Source organism: Typha latifolia, chromosome 3 (genome assembly GCF_019914945.1).
Source record: "Typha latifolia isolate L0001 chromosome 3, TyphaL0001v2, whole genome shotgun sequence".
In the NCBI taxonomy this organism is placed as follows: domain Eukaryota; kingdom Viridiplantae; phylum Streptophyta; class Magnoliopsida; order Poales; family Typhaceae; genus Typha; species Typha latifolia.
This window is the reverse complement of record NC_133088.1, coordinates 359,383-384,689: the sequence shown is the minus strand read 5'-3', so window position 1 is coordinate 384,689 and position 25,307 is coordinate 359,383. Positions and strand designations below refer to the sequence as shown.

Sequence of the window (25,307 nt, the reverse complement as noted above, 5' to 3'; positions counted from 1 at the left end):
TACACCAATTCAATTGTGAACATCTTTATATTATTTATCACGGTGATGTGATATTAAGAATAGTTCGTGGTCCCTTGAAAGATACATGCAAATATACAGCCTAGCAGGCCTTAATGTCTCAGCAAGCAAGAGAGAGTTTTAGGCTCACAAAACAGAACAGAGGATAATAATAATGATTGAGTGCAAGTAATATATATAAAACTATTTTGTATAGAATATAGACTATAAATTACAAATTTAGGAGGCATGTCGTTTGGTAAGAAATATAGCATATGAATGGTAAAAGAACATCCTTTTAAGCTTAAGTATTATATAAAGCACGGAAATTTTTTGGTCAAATATGTTTTCCATTAAGTTTATTACTCATGTACTATGGATATGATTGCATACCCACCAATTCCATCTTGATCTCTAGGGCAATTTCTTTTTGCTGTATAGGGGATGTTGGTTTGCAATTCTTTGCATCTTTTGCTAAATATAAAGTTAAGGATGTCTCCCTTTGCTATCATATGCAATTGTTCTTGCGTGTTTGATAATGCACTCTATTCTAGTGGGAATTTTTAAAAAAAAAAAAAAGCTTGGATCACAACACTCGAAGGCCTCTCTGGCTCTTTGTTCGACTTTTAGGAGCATCAATCATGAATTGGGGTTTTATCCAGGCCATGGGCCTCTAATTGGGCTCTAGCCTTGATCTTATCATTCAGTATTTTTATTATAGTGCGAAAACCAGGCACGATATAATCGAGATTCATATTCTTCCACTTAATTATTCGAAAATGTTGGGTAAGAAAAAGAAAATTGAATTCCAAATGGAACCCGAGACCTTCGAGATATACTGAATTATAGGGATGGTCAACTTTTCCACTCGCAGCCAATTTTGACAAAATGAGCTGTAGACAATGTCAAACAACAAATCGTTGACATATACAAATAAGAAGTTATGTGATAGAGAAATGGTGTTAGGAACTTCCGATTTAAGAGACACGCAAAGCACTTAATGATATATTCCAATCCATCTCCAATCCATGCATCTTTCAATATGAAGAAACTAGCCATCATAACTCCATTCTTTGTAACTCTTCTCTTCACTCTCCTCGGTCATGAATCGCTAGCAACAAGGGACACTATAACCCCAACCCAACCCCTCCCCGACGGCGAAATCCTGGTCTCCGCCGGCGGAACCTTCTCCTTGGGCTTCTTCAGCCCCTCTACCTCCACCCGCCGCTACGTCGGGATATGGTATCACAACATATCAATACAAACCATTGTCTGGGTCGCCAATCGCCAAAACCCGATCATCGGCCACAATGGCGTACTCCGGCTCACCGTCAACGGGACTCTCCTCATCAACGACAACAATAGCTCGGCTATCACGCTCTGGTCATCGACGCCAACAAATCTAACCAATCCAAGAGCCACACTACTAGAGACAGCCAATTTTGTAGTGCAAGAAGCCACTGCAGGTGGTGGTGACCAGAATAGCTTTGCATGGCAAAGCTTCGACGACCCCACCGACACGTTACTACCGGGCATGAAGCTAGGGTGGAATCTAACAAGCAACTTAAATCGCAACCTCACTTGTTGGAAGAGTGACGTTGATCCATCTATAGGTGACTACACCGTCACCATGGACATCCAAGGTGACCCACAAATTTCCTTGCTCAGTGACTCGGGCCAGAAGTGGCGGTCCGGTACATGGAACGGGATTGAGTTCAGTGGAATCCCTGAGATGATGAATTTTAGTGGCTTCACCTTCACGTTCATCAACAACAAAGATGCGGTTTATTACTCCTATGATCTGCCCAACAAACCATTTTTAACAAGGCTAGTCATCAACGCCACCGGCAAAGTGCAGCGCTACGTGTGGATCGACAGCTATGGCTCATGGAGCTTGTTTTGGAATGCTCCGGATGGGTCATGCCAGGGATACTCTACATGCGGGCCATACGGTGTCTGCAACTCGAATGCGTCACCGATTTGTAGTTGTTTGCACGGTTTCGAGCCTAAGTCGCCGGCAGACTGGGCGTTGAGGGACGCATCGACTGGGTGTATGAGGAAGACGGCGTTGGATTGCCGGAACGGGACCGACTTGTTCATGAAGGTGAGCAATGTGCAGCTTCCCGACACGTCAAACGCGACGGTCGACATGGATGTCGGGTTGGAGGAGTGCAGAAATCGGTGTTTGATGAATTGCTCGTGCACGGCGTACGCGAATGCTGATGTGCGCGGCGGGGGGAGCGGCTGCATCATTTGGGTCGATCAGCTGGTTAATCTTGAACTCTTTGTGGATGCTGGGCAGGATCTCTATGTTAGGTTAGCAGCAGCAGATTTTGGTACGTCCTTAATTACTACTGTTCCATTGGAGATCATTAATTAGCACGCATGCGTTTAATCTCATGCAGGATTATCATGTGTTTAAGCTTATTTCGATCTTTTGATAGGGTGATTAGGAGTATGAAAGTGTCATGATTGCATGACTGAATAAGATGGTTTTGATTGACCTGACTGAACGGAACGAAAAAGGATAAACGGTTCTTAATTTTGCTAGTCAACTGTGAACATCATGCCGTTTTGTAAACAGATCATACTGACCGGAATTGTTGAGCAAACCATGCCTTAATTTATCTTGTATTCTAATCTGCTGCTACTAGTGGTTCTAATAGCATCCAACGAAGGATAAAAAAAGAAGGAAATGGTACGAGTTAGAAAAAATAGCCTTTGGAATAGAATAACTCCATAGCACTTCCTATTAAATTGCATATTTAATTCTACTAGTTGGTGGTGGTCATTGCAGCAACTTAGTTTCTATTTTGGTGTTCTCGACAGCTTCCTCGTCAACTTCTGAAGAGTCCACCAAGAGAAAATTCAGGGCCATTGCTTCTGCATGCCTAACTTTTGGGCTCCTTCTCTGTGCTATCGTGGCTTGGTTCATTTGGAGGAGGAGGAGAGAAAGAAAAAGAGGTACAATTACACTTCTTCATTCTAAAGCAAGCATCGGCTTCCTTGTTCTTCTTAACAAACAGGGTACTTCATTTTCCATTAAAAAAAATTTAATTAGTATTCAGTTTCCTGAAAAACTTGTCAACTCATTTTCTATGCTAGCTATCAGTTTCTTCCACAGCACCCAAGAACATGAAAGTAATAGGGAAAATGAAGATGTAGAGATGCCATTGTTTGATTTTGCTGAATTAGTTGCTGCCACCAACAATTTCTCGCCAGGGAATAAGCTAGGAGAGGGTGGTTTTGGACCTGTTTACAAGGTAATTAAGAAGTAAGACTATCATTTGGACAACCATTCTAATCGTAGAAGTATAACCACAACATAAGCTCTTTTTTTGGGGGGGATCTAATTATCTCAATCTTATGCTATAACTGGTAGGGCGAGACTAGTGAGGGCCAAGAAATAGCTGTGAAGAGACTCGCCAAGACTTCATTACAGGGCACTGAAGAGTTCAAGAATGAGGTTACATTGATAGCCAAGCTCCAACATAGGAATCTTGTTCAGATTCTTGGTTGTTGCATTCAAGGAGAAGAAAGGATGTTAGTATATGAGTACATGCCAAACAATAGCTTAGACTTCTTCCTCTTTGGTTAGTCCTAGCTAATTTCCTTCTACTTTGTTCTCTTTTCTATTAGCACAGGTTTACTTAAAACTCATACCACGACCAATTTTTTGTCAGACAAGGACAAAAGTTCAGTACTGGACTGGGAAATGCGGTATCGGATTATTAACGGCATTGCTCGAGGGCTTCTCTACCTTCACCAAGACTCGAGATTTAGAATTATTCATAGAGATTTGAAAGCAAGTAATATTCTTTTGGATAGGAATATGAATCCGAAAATTTCAGACTTTGGGATGGCAAGAATTTTTGGAGGAGATGAGACAATGACCAGGACACAAAAAGTAGTTGGAACGTAGTAAGCAATTAAACATCTACCGAACATTTACATCAATTATGTGATTTTCTAAAAATTATGAGCTCAAATGAATCATTGCTGTGCAGTGGATATATGTCACCAGAGTATGCAATGGATGGGATTTTCTCGGTGAAATCAGATGTATTCAGCTTTGGGGTGTTGATATTAGAGATCATAAGTGGGCAAAAGAACAGAGGAGTTTACCTCTCTGAGCCTCATCTCTACCTTCTTGGTAAAGTAAGTAGATAATTAGTTGCAGAGTTATGTTCAATCCTCCTCTTATTTCAAATGAAGGGGATTTATATATCAAAATTGTTGCAGGCGTGGAGACTTTGGAATGGACGCAAAAGCTTGGAGCTCATCGATCCATCAATGGGTTACTCTTTCTCTGTGACTGAGGTCGTGAGATGCATAAAAGTTGGTCTTTTATGTGTACAAGAATTCCCCCAAGACAGGCCAACAATTTCATCAGCAGTTCTAATGCTGGGAAGTGATGAAGCATCAGTGCCCGAGCCCAAGCGACCTGGATTTTTGGCATTAAAAGCATTCTCAGATGAACAAGGATTACATAGTGTAAATGATGTAACAATTTCCATCACAACGGGCAGATAAATATAAGCCGTTATGTGAGAAGGAATTTTATGTTTAGACATACCAGGAGAGGGTATATATGAACAGACTAATTTAGCATTCTCTGATAGCTTAAACTTCAATTTGGAGACGTCAGTAGTCTCTTAAGACTATAGTGCAATGTTTTAGTCTCTGTTTTGAAAAGAATGGGAAATAGTACTCTTTCCAATTCACCATTGACACCCGCAGCTTACCTAGAATAAAAGGTATAAACATTTAATTCTTACATCGTAGCTAAAGTCAAGACAGAAAAAAATTGTTGGACAGAATAATTACTTTTGTTGACGATCTAGTAGTTGAGACACCTAATTTGCTATGAAGAGTTGGGAGTTCCTATTCTTCCCAAGTGATTACGATTTGTGGCTCACCTGAGCCATAAGTTTTCCCCGACTTTGAAAGTAACATAAAATTTCTTTCTGGACTCAGGTAAAAGATGATAAGTAGAGCTGTGATCGAAAGGTGTTGGGAATCAAGTAGGTGTCAGAATAAGCTTGTTTTATTTAATTCTTTTCAACGCAAAACAACTTCCGGTTGTGTCATGCATGCCGATTTGAATGACCCTTTGCAAACTCATTCATGCATGCCTCTGGTTCAGCGACTGGCTCTATCCATCTTTCAATCTACTTCAATCATTATTAAACAGTGATCATCCAAATAATTTGTGGGTCTATGCCACCAAACCAAGCCACCTAATTAACCATGCATCACTCTTATCAGAATATCCTGGGTCATGCAGTGCAAGAATTGGTACTCTCACTTTTCGCATCTGGCCCATTTACACCTATGAATGATCTATGAATTAATTGCACTACTTGAACTGTTTGAATTAATTTACAACTTTTCCGTGTGCCAGTCAATTACAATTTGCCAAGTAGTCTGTTTACAATAAATTGCTGCAGATCGAATTTCAACCTCGAACTTTTGGGTGTAATGTGTCAGCATGAAACAGTAGCACAAAACTACTAGAAAGTTGCTAAGGTTTTAGTACTCTGAGAGATGAAACTTAGGCCAATCCTTGTAGCCCTTGTCCTATTGCCTCTCTTCTCCTTCTCCACTGCAAGAGACACAATCACAGTAGGCAACCCTCTCGCCGATGGCGAAACCTTAATATCCTCCGGACAGAGCTTCAAGTTAGGCTTCTTCAGTCCTCATAACTCCAAGAACCGGTACGTCGGAGTATGGTACAACCAGATCAGTGTCCAGACGGTAGTCTGGGTCGCCAATCGCCAGAATCCGATCGCCGACTCCAACGGAACCTTATCAATCGCCGCCAATGGCAGCCTGGTCATAGCCACTCAGAATTCCAGCATCATCTGGTCCACAGAAGCCACAGGCTTGACAAAACCAATAGCAAAGCTCTTAGATACAGGAAACTTTGTGGTGCAAGAAACCGCCGCCGGTGAAATCGCATGGCAGGACTTCGACTATCCGACCGACACGCTGCTCCCCGGCATGAAGTTCGGGGCGAACCTAACGACGGGTCTCAACCGCAGACTGACGGCCTGGAAGAGCGAATCCGACCCGGCACCGAGCGAGTACTACGCCGCCATGGACGTCCGCGGCGATCCGGAGATATTCTTATGGGCCGGCACGGAGAAGATATGGCGGACCGGACCATGGGATGGCCTCCAATTCAGCGGCATACCGGAGACTACTAGCTATCAAGGCTTTGAATTTAGCTTTGTAAACAACGAGGAGGAGATAGTCTACAGCTTCCATATATTGAACCGGTCCATCATATCAAGGCTAGTGGTTAACCACTCTGGTGTCTTCCAACGCTCACTCTGGCTCGAAGCCGCCGGCGTCTGGAATATTTTCTGGTATGCGCCGAAGGATCCGTGCGACGACGTATCGCCGTGCGGCCGATACGGCGTCTGCGACCCGAACAATTCTCCGATCTGCAACTGTATGCAGGGTTTTACGCCGAAGTCGCCTCAGAATTGGGAGCTCAGGGATGGGTCCGACGGGTGCGTGAGGAGGACGAATTTAGACTGTGTTAACGGGACCGACGGGTTCGCGACGGTGAGCCACGCGAAGCTGCCGGACACGACGAGTTGCTTCTTGAACTTGAGCATGAGCTTGGATCAGTGCAGGGTCATGTGTTTGATGAATTGCTCCTGCACGGCTTATGCCAGTGCTAATGTTAGCGGTGGTGGGAGTGGAATTGGGTGCGTGATGTGGGTGACGGAGCTCACCGACGTCCGGGTGTACGTCGAAGCCGGGCAGGACCTCTACGTACGGCTGGCCAAGGCCGATCTAGGTATGTACTGTTTATGTATTACTATTACCTTAATGAATAGAATTTCATGGTAGGAGATCGATTACAAAAAAATATTTCTTCGATAATTCTGTGTTTAGTAGATCTATAATTCTATTGCCCATGCACTTTGATTAATTTGGAAGGACCAGAAGGTAGTCATGGGTTTTAGAATACCTCATCGTCTTCAACGACGATTTTTAGTTCATTGACGCAGTCTAAGGTTGAATTTCTTGGAGAATCTGATGTTGACTGGCCGACTACTTTTAACGTTGTGATGGCAATTATATCGATATATAGATAAAATATTACTGGTTCCCAGAATAAACCCAACTTGTGACGGGTAGCCTCAATAAATTTATGCTTGATCATGAATCGACAATCATAAATAATTCTAAGGAGATAACACGAACTCAATATGATGACGATAAGGATAAATAAAAGTTAGGAGCTAGCTAGTGTGAAAGGGAAATATGGAATGGGTCCCATGATTCTCTCTGTACATGAAAGTGAGATTTTAGATTTTAGCTATATAATTAATCACTTCGATAGCTAAGGCGCGAATGAATTAAATGTAAATAGATTAATTAATCTAAGATGTTCACATTTTGTGTAGTTATATGATGGATCTAATCTTCAGGGTTAATTTTGTTGCAAGTAGTAATGGTTGCTTTTGTTTACAGCTTCAACAACAAGCTCATCTCACAACAAGAGTAATCATGCAGTTATTGCAATTATAATAAGTCTCTCTTTCTTGGCTCTCCTATTAGCATGTGCTGGTTGTTACCTCTGCAGAAAGAAGAAAGTTAGGAGAGCAGGTAAAATATCAATTCCAACAGTTGTTCATATATAGCTTTAAATGTTTGAAAGATATAGATTTAGTCATGCTTTTCGTGATTGTAATTGTATATATTAATCTTGTCATTCCCAAGTAGGTCCAGGTATGACGACGACCTCTTCCTTCCATAATGACCAGTTAAATGAGGAAAGCACGCACGAACATGATCTGGAGATGCCATTGTTTGATCTGGGTATAATGGCAACTGCCACTGAGGGCTTCTCTGCTGCAAATAAACTCGGAGAAGGTGGCTTTGGTCCCGTTTACAAGGTGATTGATTCCATTTTTCCATGTTAATTAACTTCACAACTTAACCTATGTCAGGTTAATTTTACATATTTGATGTCAGAGTTCATCTTCGTTGTCGTCGTTAGACACTATGTCTATAAAATACTTGATGTTTTAATTATTAGGGTATACTTGCGGATGGACAAGCAATAGCTGTGAAAAGGCTAGCTAAGACTTCAATACAAGGTCTTGATGAGTTCAAGAATGAGGTTATACTCATAGCCAAATTACAACATAGGAATCTTGTCAGGCTACTTGGTTGCTGTATTCAGGGGGAGGAAAGGATGCTTGTATATGAGTACATGGCAAACAAAAGCTTGGATGTTTTTCTCTTTGGTTCGTCCTTTGCACTCAGAATTCAAATTATATATTTCTAATTAGACACGTATATAATTGTGTATGATAATTGGGTTAATACTCGGTGAATCTTAACAGATAAAAGCAAAAGCGCATTATTGAATTGGCAAACCCGCTATCGTATAATAGAAGGAATTGCTCGAGGGCTTCTTTATCTCCATCAAGATTCAAGATTCCGAATAATTCATCGTGACATGAAGGCCAGTAATATTCTTCTCGATCAAGAAATGAATCCCAAAATTTCAGACTTTGGCATGGCAAGAATATTTGGCGGTGACGAAACTGAAGTAAATACACGAAGAATAGTTGGCACATAGTAAGTACGGTGATATATGAATATTTTTTCGTACTAAAAGAATCATAGTAATTACTTTCTTGTTTGTGGTTTGCAGTGGATATATGGCACCTGAGTATGCAATGGATGGAGTTTTCTCAGTAAAATCTGATGTGTTCAGCTTTGGAGTTTTAGTGTTAGAAATTATCAGTGGAAGAAAGAATAGAGGAGTGTATGTGCAGTCCTCCCACCTAAATCTCCTGACACATGTAAGTATAGATTAAATACATATTTGACTCCATCCATAAATTAAATATTTTTTCTAAAAAGTCTAGTTCTTCATATTCATATACTCATTATAAATGTAATGCAGTACCAAATAATTTATTCGCGGTATTCTTTTTCTTCAGATATGGAGCTTATGGAATGAGGAGAAGAGCTTGCAACTAGTGGATGAAGCGATGGACTACTCGTTTCCATCGAACGAAGTAGTAAAATGTATTAGAATTGGTCTGCTATGTGTCCAAGAGTGCCCAGAAGACCGTCCTTTGATGTCTTCAGTAGTTTTGATGCTAGGAAGTAATGGTGCTTCACTGCCAAATCCGAAGCAGCCCGGTTTTGCAGCGAGAAGAACTCCATTTGAGACAGAGTCGTCATCAAGCAAGCAAGATTCTGTCATGTTAAACAATATGACTGTCACCGTTATCGAAGGCCGATAGCAGAAAAAAAATCACGTCAAATTGTCGCTCAATCTTCGTAAGGAAATGTTTGTTGTAGAGTTTAATTGTTTTCTTTTTTTTCTTTTTCTCTATACATATTTTTGGTGATCAGAGTGTGCACAATTTGTTTAAGGTTAAACAAAAAAGGGTGATATTTTTCTAGTTTCTAATAGTGTTAATCTTTAGTAGGCGTCGGCAGACTTTAGGCTAAAGTTTTGGGCCCAAACCGGGCCTGGCCCGACGGATGAATACCCATATCCAAACTATAGCCATCAGGATTGTTATTGTTATCCAGACTTTAGCCATCTAACTGGACATCATCACAGATTCACAGTAGCTTCTTTCCTTCTCTTCCTCATGGCAACTATCTCTTGCCCTCCCTCCATTGGCGGTGACATCCTAGTGCCGGCCCGACCACTCGCCGACGGTGAACTTCCAGACCATCGTGTGGGTCGCGAACCGTCGGAATCCGAATCGTCGGCCCAACTGCAGACTTGTCTATCACTGCCGACGGAGCTCTCGTCATCTCCGACGAGGATTCGAAGACCATCTGGTCCTCCTGTTCGCTCGAGCCTTAAGAACGCCGTAGCACAAATCATGCAGAGTGGAAATCTTGTCGTAAGAGAGGCTAGCTACTGATAATAGCAACGGCTTCGGCGCCCCAGATTCTCGGTCGAGAACGACATCGGAGAGGGAGGATTTGGCACAGTTTATAAGATTAGTTAGTTAATTAATTCAGATCGGCAAAAACAACGTGCATTAATTCCGAGTCCTAATATTACGTACTTTGTCTAAGTAAGTACAGGGTCAGTAATGGGGCTGAAGTACTCGCAAAGACATCAATACAAGGCCTCGATGAGTTCAAGAATGAGGTGATGCTTATCGCGAATCAGCTTCACCACAGGAACCTCGTCCGCCTTCTGGGCTGCTGCATCCAAAGAGATGTTGGGTGCCTTCTTAGCTCTTTGGTCAGTTGCGCTTCCTTAAGTACATCTTCTATCTTCTCATTGTTAATTAACAAATTTAGCGGTATGTTACAAAGTTCTAATCCGATTTTCACCTTATTGGGGCAGATTTTCAGGGAATTATAGGCCTAATATAAGTGGGCCGTTCTCTTTAATATGGGTATGAATTGGGCCGGGCCGGGCCTGGTTAGCAAATCCATTGAAACTGCTTACTTGCCTTTCTCTTTTGCAATGAGAGGTCCCTTTGCGATTCGGATTCTTCAACGAGCATGCAACTTTCAACCACTGCAACTAGCGTTAATAATATTCTAGCTTATTCATCTTGTTGGTCTTGCTTTTTAAAAATACAGATCGACCTTTGGATTAGTTATGTAGTCGTACTTTGTTTGAATGAAGTGTCTATAATAAGAGATAAATTAAAAGAGAGAGAGAGAGAGAGAGAGAGAGAGAGAGAGAGAGAGAGAGAGAGAGAGAGAGAGAGAGAGAGAGAGAAAGAAGAAGAAGGAGCAATTAATTGTGACAAAAAATAAATGTAATTTTTTATGCTTGATGTGCAATCCTACGTTAAATTAGATTACTTCAATAACATGTTAGGAACTGCGTCTTCGAGCGCAAGGATCGATGATCAAGTTTGGCTTCTTTCGGATCTAGAGTCAAGCTTATTTTGTGGTGGAGTCTAATGCGAGTTTTAACGAGCAGCTTAATAATAACAACAATAATAATGATGATGATGATGAATGATGATGATAATAAATGAGTCCAATCTAAGTCGACTTCGCAATCAGACTACGCTACTCGGATTTGATTCAAGTTTGGATAAGATCGCGTAGATAGATAGATAGATAGATACAAATTTAACCCAACCATCTCGAAAATAATAGTTTAATTAAAGTTAAAACTGTTAAACACTACCGATAAGAATAGCTTTCTTCCTATAATATCGCCTTCTTCCTCTCGCTCCTCTCCATTCCTCTCTTTCTCTGCCACCGAAGAGTTTTGATGCGTTTGTTGGGGACTACGCACTGTGATCCAAGCGTAGGGTAAGAAGAGAACAAAAAGGAGATATCTTTCTACCTAAAAAGAGTCAAAAGAAGGCATAAATAGGCAAGAAAACTTGGCACACGGGAAGGTACTAGATTGGCGATTTGGCTTCTCTGTGGGATTCTAGGAGGAAGAGGATCAAAGCCATTTGCGATTTTTGATTCTCTTGTATGGTTAAGAGAAAGGAGAAGAATTAGAAGACACTAGTAGCAGGACGAAGACCTGCTACTTTCCATCCCCCTTTTCCTTGGATGGAAGAAAAAGGAAGAGAGGAGAAGGAAAAGATGATGGAAGAGTGCTATGTCTTTCCTAAGGTGAGATACTCATGTCTCTACTTAGTTCTTTTCTTAATCAGATTGAGAAAAACCCAACCAATATTTTGGAAATCTTAGTGGGATCCGAAAGTTGGGATCTTTTGGACTTCGCAATTGTTTTTCTAACATAAATTGATTGGTGCTATGACTTTAATCTTTCTCTTTCGTTTCCTTTTTCTTTCCAATCAAATACTCTTATTTTGAGAGATTGATTAAAGGAAGAAAAACCAATCTCAGTTTATTCCTTCATCAGTCGAATCTGCCCTTTAGCTTCAGTGAAGTTTCTCTTTGCAATTAATCTTTTCCCTCTCATATTATGCATTGGATTCAAATAGCCTGTAGAGGCTAGTAAATTCATGTCCATGTAGTGGTACAATGTTACGGATAGATTCCTAGCTATATCCCATAATTCGGTACTACAGTTAACACCCTAGGCACACTTGAAAGAGTTTAGACTTTAGAGGGATAATTTCAAGTAATGTGTATTTAGATCTTTTAGATCCACTGCGTTTATACTTCTGTAGATGCCACAACCTTACGCATTTGATGTTCCGCAAACCCTCTTATGCAGCAGGATACATTTGTTACAAAGCCTAGAAAGAAATATCCACTGACATCATGGATGGCTGTGTTGGCATTGGTAATGATTGTCGGCATGTATATATGTTCACTATGTTTGAAGCAAAAAGAAATCATTGGCAATCCCAACATAATGAAGTTGAGGATGGGAGAGAAATCTTGTCATGATCCTGGCGTTCCACAGTCTGAGATTCCTTATGTGCATTTTCCGGAACCCACTACTTATAATAGGTAATCAGGATAACTTGGCAAAAATTTATTCATCTTTTAAGCTTCATTCATTCATGTTTTAAGCTTCTTGTGTACTTATTTTTGGTTTATTTGATAGGAAAGAATGTGCATGCAACCCAGTTCGACTCTTTGCTATATTATCAATGCAGAGGTCTGGAAGTGGGTGGTTCGAGACTCTACTGAATAGTCATGTTAACATTAGCTCCAATGGTGAGATCTTCTCTGTTAAAGAAAGGCGTAGTAATATTTCGTCAATCAAAAAGACATTGGATGAAGTCTACAACCTGGACTGGTACAGTAGTGCTTCTAAAAATGAATGTACAGCTGCCATTGGCTTAAAATGGATGTTGAATCAGGTAATTTTTTATATTTTTGTTATCCTTTTCTTATTTGTACCTGATCTATGAGAAGTTCTTGAGCTTTATTTCTGTTCTTTTTTTATTAAGAACTACGTAATCAGCATATCTGAACTCTTATATCAGCTGTTCATAAGTTAGAATGACAGACATCTGAGACTGGTTACGCATATTTTCTTGTTTCCGGAGATAACTAGTAATGTGACATACAAACTGTTATTTGCTAAATCATATCCATATTCTTGGCTCGCAAAGGCCTGCAAAGTGGTTGGTGATTTTGGTGAGTTGCGACTCAGATATGGAGGCCTTCTCGATCCTTATTTCAGGTGGAGCCATATGAACATTTACAACTGTCAGTGGCCATTGTAATACTTCATGCTGAATGAGAATTTTATAGAAACTCAGAGTGCATATATTGACAGAGAACAAACTACCATGTGTACCACTTTATTGGAATCTGAATTTCACCAGGAGATGGAAAAAGGTTGCTAGATTGCTGTATGTGTTCCGCAAATTCACACACCTTTTTTTGTCTATAAGAAGTTTGATTTTCCACTACTTGAGGCCTGATCATATAGTGCCCAGTATGTTGTTGCCAGTATATGCTTCTTAGCTTGAGTAAGGTAGGTTGTACTTCCTAAAAATCTTTCAGTGACATGGCAACTGCAGGGTCTCATGCAGCATCACAAAGAGATAGTTGAATACTTCAATAGAAGGGGAGTAACTGCAATATTCCTCTTTAGAAGAAATCTGCTCCGCCGGTTGGTCTCCGTACTTGCAAATTCTCATGATCGAAATACCAAGCAACTAAATGGAACCCATAAAGCTCATGTGCATTCAAAAGATGAGGTTGTTCTTTTTAATCTGTCCTATATTCCTTGTCTCACTTAGACATGATTGATTACTTAGGGGCATGTAAGCTGAATATCCATCACAAGGTTGTGATTTTGTACATGTGTTGATTACTTGCAGGCTAATGTCCTTGCTCGATATAAGCCAACAATAAATACAACTTTCTTGATTTCAGAACTAAAGCATGTAGATGAATGGAGTACCGATGCTCTTGAGAATTTCAAGAGCACTCGTCATATTGTTTTCTACTACGAGGATCTTGTCAACAATCATGAAGTAAGCATGCAGCGATATCTTAAATTGGTGTTGTTGACCCATTTCAACTCTGGCCAGCCTAAACTATATCATCTTTTTTTTTTGCTGCAGAAGCTGATGGATGTTCTGGATTTCCTAAGATTACCAAAACATAAGCTCTCCAGCCATCATGTGAAGATCCACACGAAACCATTGTCTGATCAGATTGAAAACTGGGATGTTGTTTATAAAACTCTGAATGGAACAGAGTATGAGAAATTCTTGCATGCTGACTACCAAATGTAACACAGTTTTGTTAGTTGCTGTAAATAACATTCTATTGAATTTTCTTTTTTTCTAATTTTTTTTTCCACACAAGCCAATATTTAGCTTTCATCAATCTTGCCGGGAATTCAGGTCTTAGATCCTAATAGGTTCTTCAAAAGGTCTCCATCTTTTGGTTTTCCTTTTCTTTTTCTATCCACTTTGTAAACATTCTTTCTTATCTGGTTAGTGCAAATTTTATGCAGATGAGATATAATTGTGGCTATAGTGACTTAAGAACTCTCTTGTTTTTTTTCCCCTGAAAGAGTAAACTTTTGTGGAACATGCTACAAATCAACATTACCTGTAGTAGCATTTTCCATGCTGGATGCACATGGTTTATTGAAGAGGAAGCAACTTGTTTGGTCTATGTGATTCTATTGCCATTGTTATATGGATTCAAATTTAGTGTAGTACTGCATTTTTAGCTTACACAGTTACAGATATCTTTTGAGATTGCTTGCTGTTACTAGCGGCTAGATAAATTTTCCCAAAAACTTGCCAAACTATTAAGTGACCTTGATCTATTAATTATCTTGTCATCAGAAAAAATGGCTACTCGTAAGAATTATGTAAGTTCTAGACCTCACATTAGTACAACTCTATGAGGAATAAATAGTAACTTTTCACTTTTACTTTTACTGACAAGAGCAAATTGACATTTGCTGCGATAACAAATGCGCTCAGGATCTCAAAATATAAAGGACAAAATTTATATTGCGGTCTCGTTAAAATTTCTCAAGCAACATCTTTATCGACCTTCCAAAATAGTGATAGACATCTCATTTACAGGAACTGAGTCTTGCTTGCTCGACGAGGAATCCGGGGGACCTCTCATTGCAACAAAACCTGGTTGCTTAGGATGAGGTAAGTGAGAAGTTTCACTCCCGAGCATTAGCACCACAGAAGACATTATTGGCCTGTCCTCTGGACGTTCTTGAACACATAAGAGGCCTATTTGTATACATTTAGATGCTTCAGACAAAGGATATGAGCAGTTCATTGACTCATCCACTAGTTGCAGAGCATTGCCTTCCTCCCATAAGCTCCATGCCTGAAAAAAAGAAAAAAAAAGTTGCAAACAATATTATAGTTGATGTAAAAGAATAACTTATAGCAATGGATCTAGCTGACTGTCTCAAAACTTACTAGTCCTAGAAGGTTTTCATGGGGATTGGAGGTGTAAACCCCTCTGTTCTTCTTGCCGCTAATAATCTCAAGCACTAGCACTCCGAAACTAAACACGTCGGATTTCATCGAGAAGATGCCATCCATCGCATACTCAGGAGACATGTATCCACTAATCAGACAAGAACAAAAAAATTATTCCTAAAATATATAAATAAATATTTACATCATAGCATGGATATAGTGAGAAGGACACTTACTATGTTCCAACTACTCGACGTGTATTTGCTTCTGTTTCATCCCCACCAAATATTCTAGCCATGCCAAAATCTGAAATTTTTGGATTCATGTTGTTGTCAAGAAGAATGTTGCTAGCTTTGAGATCCCTGTGTATGATTCTAAATCTGGAATCTTGATGGAGGTAGAGAAGGCCTCGAGCAATCCCAAGTATAATGTTACAACGTGTTCGCCAATTCAACGGTGAAGTACTCTTAGACTTATCTGATTAAGAATCGCATATACAATAACAATATTTTATTTCTCTAATATTTTAAGTCAGAATATATCTAACATAAAAAGAAATGGTCTAGAACATTAACCAACCAACCAAATAATAAGGCATCCAAACTTTTGTTAGACATGTACTCATAGATGAGCATCCTTTCCTCTGCTTCGATGCAGTAACCGAGAAGCCGGACAAGGTTCCTGTGTTGAAGCTTTGCGATCAGAATCACCTCGTTCTTCAACTCATCGGCTCCTTGGACCGATGTCTTTGAGAGTCTTTTCACGGCTATGTCTTCTCCCTCGTCCAGCCGACCCTGAATTTTTTATCAATACTATTACTTTTGCACAAAGTAAATACCGGGATAATTACAAATCTTTTGACGTAATGAAGAAGGTGTGATATGCAAATGAAATGAAGAAACGTTCACCTTGAACACCGGTCCAAAGCCACCCTCTCCAAGCTTGTTTTCGATCGAGAAGTTGTTGGTGGCCTCTTCTATAGTGCTCAGATCGTATGAGGGAAGCTCGAAGTCTTTCTCTTCCCAGCTTCTCTCGACGTTGTTGCTAAACTGAGAGATGATACCTATCAAAGTCACCGATCGAGTAGAACAATAGCTTAGACCAATTAAATGAATACGGCTTTCTCCTACTAAGTCAAGTGTAGGTCTAATTAATTATACCTTTCTTTCGTCTTTCCTTGTTTTTCTTATTCTTTCTCTTCCAGGCACAATATCCAAGCAAAGAAAGCAACAGAATCCCCACAATTGAGCCCACCGTGATCGAGGCGGCAATTCCTCTCTTACGTGTGTTGGACGGCGATCCTGAAATACGTTAGTTCATGTTCTAATGAGACTTTTTAAATTTTTACTTGATATAACTAATTATCAACCTAATTTATAAACTTGAAATACGTAGCTATTAATTAATCATGCATGAAGTTCTTCTTCTTCAACAATACGTTACGTACCCAGATCTGCTGCGGCCAACCGTAGGTAGAGATCCTGTCCATTAGAAGAGTAGTCCCTAACATCACTGAGACCTGAGGTCCACATTATGCATCCACTCCCGCTCCCACTAATGTTAGCAGTAGCATAGGCGGTGCATGAACAATTCTTCAAGCACATAGCCCGACACTGGTCCAAGTTCAAGCTCATGTCCACCGTCGAGCTCGACGTGTCCGGCAGCTTTACACCGCTCACTGTCACGAACCCATCCGTCCCATTCGTGCAGTCGAGCTTTGTCTTCCTAACGCACCCGTCTGTTCCATCCCTCAGAGCCCAATTAGTCGGTGATTTCGGCTCGAACCCTTGCATGCAGCGGCACAAGGGCGAGGTGTTGATGTCGCAGAGCCCGAACGGCCCGCAAGGCGAAAAGCTATCGCAGGGGTCTTTGGGGGCAGACCAGAAGACATGCCAAGATTGGCTTTCTTCGAGCCAGATGAGCCGCTGGCCGACGCCGGTCGAGCTGAGGACGAGCCTAGAGATGACCGACGGATCCCGCACATTGAAGATATAATAAGCAGAGTCTTTTTCTTTGATGAAGTCGAAGGTGAACAGGCTATAGGTCTCCATCTCTGGAATACCGCTGAACCGTAGACCGTTCCACGGCCCGCTTCGCCAAATCCGGCTAGATCCGGACCATAGGATCAATTGGGGATCACCATGCAAGTCCAAGGCCATGAGGTACTTACTCGGTGATGGATCGCTCGGGCTGGTCCACGCCGTGTAGTTGTAATTGACGCCACTGGTCAAGTTTCCCCCACTCTTCATGCCGGGCAGGGACGTGTCGGTCGGATGGTCGAAGCTCTGCCAGGCGATTACAGAGCTAGTGGGATCATTACTATTACTAGTAGACTCTCGCACAACAAAATTTCCACTCTCCAAGATCTGCGCTACCGCGCTCGTTAGGCCCGAGGAGCCGGACGACCAGATGATGGAAGAATTCTTGTTAATTATGACTAGATCACCCGCGGCGGTGACCGACAAGCTTGATGTTGGATCGGAGATCGGAGTCTGGCGGTTTGCGACCCACACGACTGTCTGGTTCGGGATCTTGTTGTACCATATACCGACGTAGCGGTTGCTCGAGTCGACGGGGCTGAAGAAGCCTAACGCGAAGCTGCCGTTGGCGGAGACGAGCGTCTCGCCATCGGCAAGAGGTTGCTCAGGGGTTAGGGTGTCGCCACCATTGGAGTGAGAGAAGAGGAAGGTTGAGAGTGGGAAGAGGAAGAATGCAGCTGCTGTGAGAGCATGCATTTTTCTTTTTCTCAAATCAGTGACTTCGTTTCAAGTAAGGGAGCAAACCTTATAATCAAGTTCTAAGTCATAACGTAGTTTAATGATTGTATATTATGATTAATCCATAATCATAAACCGCAATATCTCTTGTAAAGTAAAAAAGCAAAAGGTCAGCAAGTCAACAATGTAGGAAATAAAACGTCTGCAAGTCAACATTGTAGGGTAAACTTTGTTATGCTCTCATACGACTTTGACCTTGAGTGTCGACCGCCGTGTGCGGAGTCAATACGTAGTGAGTTGTGAAGCGACGACCACTTGGGCCAAAGGGAATAAACCTAGATGTGTTTTATTAGTTGGTGGAAATTAAGATCTGGTCAGGTCGATCTGGAATGACCAAAGCACAAAAGTTTGTAATAAACTTGTTTGTTAGGTCGGACAGCATAAACTTGTGAATCACGATGGATAGGTATTTGGACTAACGAGCTAGCTAAATGGCAAATTAACATTGTTTGCAACTTGTCAACTGCAATCCCCATCATGTAAGTGCGCCAGTGTTCGCCACAGGAACTGGACCAATAAGTCGGTGCTTGGCTCTGGAAGGAGTTGAAAGATGTTGAAAATAATAATAATATATAATTATAATAACAACAATAATAGAGTCATGTTGGACCGGGGTAGCATGCCTACTTGAGTTTCTGGGTCCAGTCCATGCTTCGTCTAATCGCACTAGGAAATTAAGCATACATACAAGAGACATTACCTCGTTAACGGACCAGGATGAACTTATTTGAGTGTCAATCATGCTTCTATCGCTAAAATAACCAGGTTGTTTTGGTTGTGGCAATATTGCAGTTGAATTACCCAACATTACTGAACAACAGTAGACATCTGTGGCCTGTTCGCCGCTCTTCCCTGAACACATAAAAAGAGACCTATTTGCAAGCATCTTAGGATTTCAAATTAAGAAAGTCCATAAATTTGTCGAATCATTCGAAGCTGTTCACTTCATTCTTAATATCCATGCGTCGGTGTTTTTATCAAAAGCTTCAAGCATTATATACACTGCATAAAGTGTAGACGCTTCAATGTAAATGCTAGTGTTGACCAGATCAATGATCACTTACATGGATAAGGAGGTTTAGCTGAGGCTCAAAACTATATGTTACTCTATTCTTCTTGCCACTTATGATTTCAAGAATTAGGACACCAGAGCTGAATACAGCGGATTTCACCAAGAAAATGCCATCCATTGCATATTCTGGAGACATATAACCACAGCACGACATTATCAAAATAACTATGTTATATAAGCTCTGACATGAGATCATGCCATGGTGGTGCACGCCATAGTTTCTTATGCATTTTACTTACTATGTATGGGCTACTTTCTTCGTGCAATCAGCAGTCTGATCTCCTCCAAATATTCTTGCCAAACCAAAGTCGGAGATTTTGGGATTCATCTATTTGTCTAGCAGAATGTTGCTGGTCTTGAGATCCCTATGGATAATTCTGAACCTAGAATCTTGGTGAAGATAAAGAAGCCCACGGGCGATCCCCGTAAAATGTTGAAGCGCTTTGGCCAAGTTAATTGTGCAGACTTTGCCTTATCTGTTCAACATAGCAAAGTAGTTAGTTAAATATCAAGGTTGAAAACTTGAATGACCTTCTAATATATCACTTATATCAGATTGTTTACATCTGATCAGGAACTAGGAAAGGATGTTCTACCAAATATGAAGGTGTCCAAACTTTTATTTTCCATGTACTCGTATATTAACATCCTTTCCTCTCCTTCAATACAGCAACCCAACAGCTGAACTAGATTTATGTGCTGAAGTTTCGCAATCGACTTGACCTCGCTCTTGAACTCACAAAAGCCTTGAAAAGAATACCTGGAAAGCCTCTGCACAGCAATTATTTGCCCTTCCTTAAGTTCTTCCTGTTCCATTAAAACCAGAGAAATACTTGATCATTCTAGAGAACCACATTGGAGATTGAATGATTTAATTGCGATCACCTTATAAACACCACCAAATCCACCCTGGCCAAGCTTGTTTGATGTTGAAAAGTTGTATGTTGCAAGGGCTATTGTGCTACCATCAAATAGAAGCAGTTGTAGTTCCTTTCCTCTGTTACAATCTTCCTCCGAAAGCTGATCTTGAGCTTTGTCTAGTGCAGTAATTGGAGAAGTACCTGAATTGAAGTGGAAGACGAATTACATTTATCATATAATAGGTACTCAGAGATTTCTTATTTTAACTATTCTTAGGTACTCAGTGATTTCTAGCTACATTTTTTTTCTACTATCCGCTATCACAATTAATAGGCATAATGTGGTGCCCAAATTCATCTAGGCTGGAAGAATACAACTAAGAGAATATTTGGAAATAGAATCTAGAATAGTACTATGCATTGAAGGGGATATGAAGTTCCTTCAGATCTTCTATATTAGTTCTTTTTTACATATCAAAGATGTATAAATATCCTAGGCTAGCTTCATTTTCAGGAACCAATATCCAAACAAATTACCATAAACAACTTGATATACTTGCCCTAAAATGATTAAATAGGATTTTGAAAGAAAAAACAAGAGTGCTCAATTTACCTAGGTCAGATGCCTCAAGGCTAGCGGTGAAAATAGATTCGATACATACTAGATAGTGCTTAATCTACATTTGAATCCATATTTTTAGTCTGAATACGGATATTGAACAGACAACAAAATTTAAAACCATATCCTAACTAAACGGATACGGATAATTTTCAGATAAAATATCAAATTTTAAATAGATGTTGATCGAATTTTAAACGAATTATAATATTCTATTTAGACATAATTAATACAAAAAAATTAAGAGTTAAAAAAATAATTTTTTTTTATGTCAAATATATATAAAATTAGAAAAATTATATCCGTATCCAAATCCTAAAATTAAATCAGACTCGCATCTGGGTTTTATATTTATATTCGAATCCTATCTAAATTGGGTTGGATAGCGGATCGCGACAGAGCTACTCCAACCCGTTTTTACTCCTACTCAAGCCAAATGTAAAGATCCTGACCGTTATCTATTAGTTATCTAGTCAGCAGAAGAAATGACTATTTTTAAGAAACATGTAAGTTCTAAACCTCACATTTGTAAAACTCTGAGGAATAAATAGTAACGTTCTCTTTTGCTTTTACTAACAAGAGTAAATAGATATTTGCTGCAATAACAAATGCGAACAATAAAACTCTGCTCAGGATCTCAAAATATAAAGGACAAACTTTATATCGCGGTCTCGTTACAATTTCTCAAACAAAATCTTTATCGACCTTCCAAAATAGTGATAGACATCTCATTTACAGGAACTGAGTCTTGCTTGCTCGACGAGGAATCCGGGTGACCTCTCATTGCAACAAAACCTGGTTGCTTAGGATGAGGTAAGTGAGAAGTTTCACTCCCCAGCATTAGCACAACAGAGGACATTATTGGCCTGTCCTCTGGGCGTTCTTGAACACATAAGAGGCCTATTTGTATACACTTAGATGCTTCAGACAAAGGAAATGAGCAGTTCATTGACTCATCCACTAGTTGCAAAGCATCGCCTTCCTCCCATAAGCTCCATGCCTGAAAAAAAGAAAAAAAAAATAGTTGCAAACAATATTATAGTTGATGTAAAAGAATAACATATAGCAATGGATCTAGCTGACTGTCTCAAAACTTACAAGTCCTAGAAGGTTTTCATGGGGATTGGAGGAATAAACCCCTCTGTTCTTCTTGCCGCTAATAATCTCAAGTACTAGCACTCCGAAACTAAACACGTCGGATTTCATCGAGAAGATGCCATCCATCGCATACTCAGGAGACATGTATCCACTAAAGAACAACAAATTTATTCCTAAAATATATAAATAAATATTTATATCATAGCATGGATATAGTGAGAATGATACTTACTATGTTCCAACTACTCGACGTGTATTTGCTTCTGTTTCATCCCCACCAAATATTCTAGCCATGCCAAAATCTGAAATTTTTGGGTTCATGTTGTTGTCAAGAAGAATGTTGCTAGCTTTGAGATCCCTGTGTATGATTCTAAATCTGGAATCTTGATGGAGGTAGAGAAGGCCTCGAGCAATCCCAAGTATAATGTTACAACGTGTTCGCCAATTCAACAGTGAAGTACTTTTGGACTTATCTGATTAAAAATCGCATATACAATAACAATATTTTATTTCTCTAATATTTTTAAGTCAGAATATATCTAGCATAAAAAGAAATGGTCTAGAACATTAACCAACCAACCAAATAATAAGGCATCCAAACTTTTGTTAGACATGTACTCATAGATGAGCATCCTTTCCTCTGCTTCGATGCAGTAACCGAGAAGCCGGACAAGGTTCCTGTGTTGAAGCTTTGCGATCAGAATCACCTCGTTCTTCAACTCATCGGCTCCTTGGACCGATGTCTTTGAGAGTCTTTTCACGGCTATGTCTTCTCCCTCGTCCAGCCGACCCTGAATTTTTTTATCAATACTATTACTTTTGCACAAAGTAAATACCGGGATAATTACAAATCTTTTGACGTAATGAAGAAGGTGTGATATGCAAATGAAATGAAGAAAAGTTCACCTTGAACACCGGTCCAAAGCCACCCTCTCCAAGCTTGTTTTCGATCGAGAAGTTGTTGGTGGCCTCTTCTATAGTGCTCAGATCGTATGAGGGAAGCTCGAAGTCTTTCTCTTCCCAGCTTCTCTCGACGTTGTTGCTAAACTGGGAGATGATACCTAACAAAGTCACCGATCGAGTAGAACAATAGCTTAGACCAATTAAATGAATACGGCTTTCTCCTACTAAGTCAAGTGTAGGTCTAATTAATTATACCTTTCTTTCGTCTTTCCTTGTTTTTCTTATTCTTTCTCTTCCAGGCACAATATCCAAGCAAAGAAAGCAACAGAATCCCCACAATTGAGCCCACCGTGATCGAGGCGGCAATTCCTCTCTTACGTGTGTTGGACGGCGATCCTGAAATACGTTAGTTCATGTTCTAATGAGACTTTTAAAATTTTTACTTGATATAACTAATTATCAACCTAATTTATAAACTTGAAATACGTAGCTATTAATTAAACATGCATGAAGTTCTTCTTCTTCAACAGTATGTTACGTACCCAGATCTGCTGCGGCCAACCGTAGGTAGAGATCCTGTCCATTAGAAGAGTAGTCCCTAACATCACTGAGATTTGAGGTCCATATTATGCATCCACTCCCGCTCCCACTAATGTTAGCAGTAGCATAGGCGGTGCATGAACAATTCTTCAAGCACATAGCCCGACACTGGTCCAAGTTTAAGGTTATGTCCACCGTCGAGCTCGACGTGTCCGGCAGCTTTACCCCGCTCACTGTCACGAACCCATCCGTCCCATTCGTGCAGTCGAGCTTTGTCTTCCTAACGCACCCGTCTGTTCCATCCCTCAGAGCCCAATTAGTCGGTGATTTCGGCTCGAACCCTTGCATGCAGCGGCACAAGGGCGAGCTGTTGATGTCGCAGATCCCAAACGGCCCGCAAGGCGAAAATTTATCGCAGGGGTCTTTGGGGGCAGACCAGAAGACATACCACGACTGGCTTTCTTCGAGCCAGATGAGCCGCTGGCTGATGCCGGTCGAGCTGGTGACGAGCCTAGAAATGACTGACGGGTCCCTCACATTGAAGGTATAGTAAGCAGAGTCTTTTTCTTTGATGAAGTCGAAGGTGAACATGCTATAGGTCTCCATCTCTGGAATACCGCTGAACCGTAGACCGTTCCAAGGCCCGCTTCGCCAAATCCGGCCAGATCCGGACAATAGGATCAATTGGGGATCACCATGCAAGTCCAAAGCCGTGACATACTTGCTCGGTGATGGATCGGTCGGGCTGGTCCACGCCGTGTAGTTGTAATTGACTCCACTGGTTAAGTTTCCCCCAATCTTCATGCCGGGGAGCGACGTGTCGGTCGGATGGTCGAAGCTCTGCCAGGCGGTTACTAAGCTAGTGGGATCATTACTATTATTAGTAGGCTCTCGCACAACAAAATTCCCATTCTCCAAGATCTGCGCTACCGCGCTCGTTAGGCCCGACGAGCCGGACGACCAGATGATGGACGAATTCTTGTTGGTTATGACTAGATTGCCGGCGGCGGTCACCGACAAGCTTGATGTTGGATCGGAGATCGGATTCCGGCGGTTTGCGATCCACACGACTGTCTGGTTCGGGATCTTGTTGTACCATATGCCGACGTAGCGGTTGATCGAGTCGACTGGGCTGAAGAAGCCTAACGCGAAGCTGCCGTTGGCGGAGACGAGTGTCTCGCCATCGGCAAGGGGTTGCCGAGGGGTTAGGGTGTCGCCACCAATGGAGGGAGAGGAGAAAGTTGAGGGGAGGAAGAGGAAGAGGAAGAATGCAGCTGCTGTGAGAGCTTGCATTTTTTTTTCCCTCTCAAATCAATGACTTCGCGTCAAGTAAGGGAGCAAACCTTATAATCAAGTTCTAAGTCATAACGTAGTCTAGTGATTGTATAATATGATTAGTCCATAAACAGTAAAAAGTAAGTGGTCAGCAAAGTCAACAATGTAGGGTAAAACTTTGATTTTCTCTTTTACGACTTTGACCTTGAATCTCGACTGCCGAGTCAATACGTTGTGAAGCAACGGACAAGTTTGGGCAAAGGGAATAAGCCTAAATATTTTTTATTAGTTGCTAGAAACTAAGTTATTAAGATCTTGTCAGGTCTATCATGACCGACGCACAAATGCTTGAATTATTTATAGAATAACATTTTGTTTGTTAGCTCGGACAGCACAATTGCACAAACGTTTCGTACTTGGACTAAAGAGGTGAAGGGCAATTTAATGTCGTAACGTTTAGTCGTTCACTTCAACTGCAATCCCTTTCATCTTAGTCCACAGGAGCTGGGGCCAATTGGTGTGGTTGGCTCTGGGAGTAGTTGAAAGAAGAAGATAATAAAAATAATAATAATAATAATAATAATGCCTAGTTGAGTTTCTGGTCCAGTCCATGAGGGTTGGGCCATGCTTTGTCTAATCGCACTAGGAAATTAAGCATACATACAGGAGGCATTAGTATGGATTGAAGGAGAACAGTTTGAATAAATATATAACAACGGTAGAGGCTAATCGTCAAACAAGTGATCCAAAACTACCCATAAGCATTAGATTTCAAGTATTGATCTAACGCCCTTCAATACTCGTCATTGTTACCTCATTAATGGACCAGGATGA

At 40.8% G+C, this 25,307-nt stretch overlaps 5 protein-coding genes and 1 pseudogene across 8 annotated transcripts; 3 read left to right on the top strand and 3 right to left on the bottom strand.

Moving 5' to 3' along the window:
* Positions 1-1,059: 1,059 nt before the first annotated feature.
* LOC140784373 (receptor-like serine/threonine-protein kinase SD1-8) lies at positions 1,060-4,721 on the top strand. Of its 2 annotated transcripts, none has more exons than XM_073131754.1 (7): positions 1,060-2,333; positions 2,827-3,024; positions 3,103-3,260; positions 3,380-3,590; positions 3,681-3,918; positions 4,005-4,155; positions 4,240-4,721. In XM_073131754.1, exons 1-7 carry the CDS (start codon positions 1,532-1,534, stop codon positions 4,528-4,530), a joined length of 2,049 nt encoding a protein of 682 aa, XP_072987855.1. In that variant the 5' UTR covers positions 1,060-1,531; the 3' UTR covers positions 4,531-4,721. The 2 variants fall into 2 exon arrangements, with proteins under 2 accessions (XP_072987855.1, XP_072987856.1); XM_073131755.1 differs by having other exon boundaries at positions 1,061-2,333; positions 2,827-2,961.
* A 621-nt stretch (positions 4,722-5,342) lies between these two features.
* On the top strand, positions 5,343-9,443 carry LOC140784228 (receptor-like serine/threonine-protein kinase SD1-8). Of its 2 annotated transcripts, none has more exons than XM_073131501.1 (7): positions 5,343-6,808; positions 7,489-7,623; positions 7,747-7,913; positions 8,057-8,267; positions 8,367-8,604; positions 8,681-8,831; positions 8,973-9,443. In XM_073131501.1, exons 1-7 carry the CDS (start codon positions 5,545-5,547, stop codon positions 9,279-9,281), a joined length of 2,475 nt encoding a protein of 824 aa, XP_072987602.1. In that variant the 5' UTR covers positions 5,343-5,544; the 3' UTR covers positions 9,282-9,443. The 2 variants fall into 2 exon arrangements, with proteins under 2 accessions (XP_072987602.1, XP_072987601.1); XM_073131500.1 differs by having other exon boundaries at positions 7,741-7,913.
* Positions 9,444-11,156: 1,713 nt separating this feature from the next.
* Positions 11,157-14,394, top strand: LOC140784229 (uncharacterized). Of its 2 annotated transcripts, none has more exons than XM_073131502.1 (6): positions 11,157-11,601; positions 12,173-12,411; positions 12,509-12,767; positions 13,437-13,616; positions 13,740-13,895; positions 13,986-14,394. In XM_073131502.1, the coding sequence occupies exons 1-6, from the start codon at positions 11,539-11,541 to the stop codon at positions 14,157-14,159; spliced, it is 1,071 nt and encodes a 356-aa protein (XP_072987603.1). In that variant the 5' UTR covers positions 11,157-11,538; the 3' UTR covers positions 14,160-14,394. The 2 variants fall into 2 exon arrangements, with proteins under 2 accessions (XP_072987603.1, XP_072987604.1); XM_073131503.1 differs by having other exon boundaries at positions 11,160-11,601; positions 12,176-12,411.
* Positions 14,395-14,789: 395 nt separating this feature from the next.
* On the bottom strand, positions 14,790-18,121 carry LOC140785235 (receptor-like serine/threonine-protein kinase SD1-8). Its single transcript, XM_073133019.1, has 7 exons — positions 16,777-18,121; positions 16,490-16,630; positions 16,238-16,392; positions 15,913-16,123; positions 15,566-15,806; positions 15,327-15,477; positions 14,790-15,231 (listed from the first exon to the last, which is right to left on the bottom strand). The coding sequence occupies exons 1-7, from the start codon at positions 18,062-18,064 to the stop codon at positions 14,929-14,931; spliced, it is 2,490 nt and encodes an 829-aa protein (XP_072989120.1). The 5' UTR covers positions 18,065-18,121; the 3' UTR covers positions 14,790-14,928.
* Positions 18,122-18,913: 792 nt separating this feature from the next.
* Positions 18,914-20,396, bottom strand: LOC140783445 (receptor-like serine/threonine-protein kinase SD1-8; annotated as a pseudogene).
* An 870-nt stretch (positions 20,397-21,266) lies between these two features.
* Positions 21,267-24,543, bottom strand: LOC140783882 (receptor-like serine/threonine-protein kinase SD1-8). Its single transcript, XM_073130981.1, has 7 exons — positions 23,201-24,543; positions 22,914-23,054; positions 22,662-22,816; positions 22,336-22,546; positions 21,988-22,228; positions 21,756-21,906; positions 21,267-21,657 (listed from the first exon to the last, which is right to left on the bottom strand). The coding sequence occupies exons 1-7, from the start codon at positions 24,489-24,491 to the stop codon at positions 21,355-21,357; spliced, it is 2,493 nt and encodes an 830-aa protein (XP_072987082.1). The 5' UTR covers positions 24,492-24,543; the 3' UTR covers positions 21,267-21,354.
* Between the last annotated feature and the right edge of the window lie 764 nt (positions 24,544-25,307).

Bases quoted from the DNA above. Each gene is read 5' to 3' on its own strand.
- LOC140784373 (XM_073131754.1), top strand. From the start codon at position 1,532: ATGAAGCTAGGGTGGAATCTAACAAGCAACTTAAATCGCAACCTCACT. The intron at 3,261-3,379 runs GTAATTAAGAAG...TATAACTGGTAG, and splicing joins GTTTTGGACCTGTTTACAAG to GGCGAGACTAGTGAGGGCCA. The intron at 3,919-4,004 runs GTAAGCAATTAA...ATTGCTGTGCAG, and splicing joins CAAAAAGTAGTTGGAACGTA to TGGATATATGTCACCAGAGT.
- LOC140784228 (XM_073131500.1), top strand. From the start codon at position 5,545: ATGAAACTTAGGCCAATCCTTGTAGCCCTTGTCCTATTGCCTCTCTTC. The intron at 6,809-7,488 runs GTATGTACTGTT...TTTTGTTTACAG, and splicing joins GCTGGCCAAGGCCGATCTAG to CTTCAACAACAAGCTCATCT. The intron at 8,832-8,972 runs GTAAGTATAGAT...CTTTTTCTTCAG, and splicing joins ACCTAAATCTCCTGACACAT to ATATGGAGCTTATGGAATGA.
- LOC140784229 (XM_073131502.1), top strand. From the start codon at position 11,539: ATGGAAGAAAAAGGAAGAGAGGAGAAGGAAAAGATGATGGAAGAGTGC. The intron at 12,412-12,508 runs GTAATCAGGATA...TTTATTTGATAG, and splicing joins GAACCCACTACTTATAATAG to GAAAGAATGTGCATGCAACC. The intron at 12,768-13,436 runs GTAATTTTTTAT...TGGCAACTGCAG, and splicing joins TAAAATGGATGTTGAATCAG to GGTCTCATGCAGCATCACAA.
- LOC140785235 (XM_073133019.1), bottom strand. From the start codon at position 18,064: ATGCATGCTCTCACAGCAGCTGCATTCTTCCTCTTCCCACTCTCAACC. The intron at 16,631-16,776 runs GTACGTAACGTA...AACGTATTTCAG, and splicing joins GTTGGCCGCAGCAGATCTGG to GATCGCCGTCCAACACACGT. The intron at 16,393-16,489 runs GTATAATTAATT...TGACTTTGATAG, and splicing joins CAAGGAAAGACGAAAGAAAG to GTATCATCTCTCAGTTTAGC.
- LOC140783882 (XM_073130981.1), bottom strand. From the start codon at position 24,491: ATGCAAGCTCTCACAGCAGCTGCATTCTTCCTCTTCCTCTTCCTCCCC. The intron at 23,055-23,200 runs GTACGTAACATA...AACGTATTTCAG, and splicing joins GTTGGCCGCAGCAGATCTGG to GATCGCCGTCCAACACACGT. The intron at 22,547-22,661 runs GTGAACTTTTCT...AAAAAAATTCAG, and splicing joins GCTTTGGACCGGTGTTCAAG to GGTCGGCTGGACGAGGGAGA.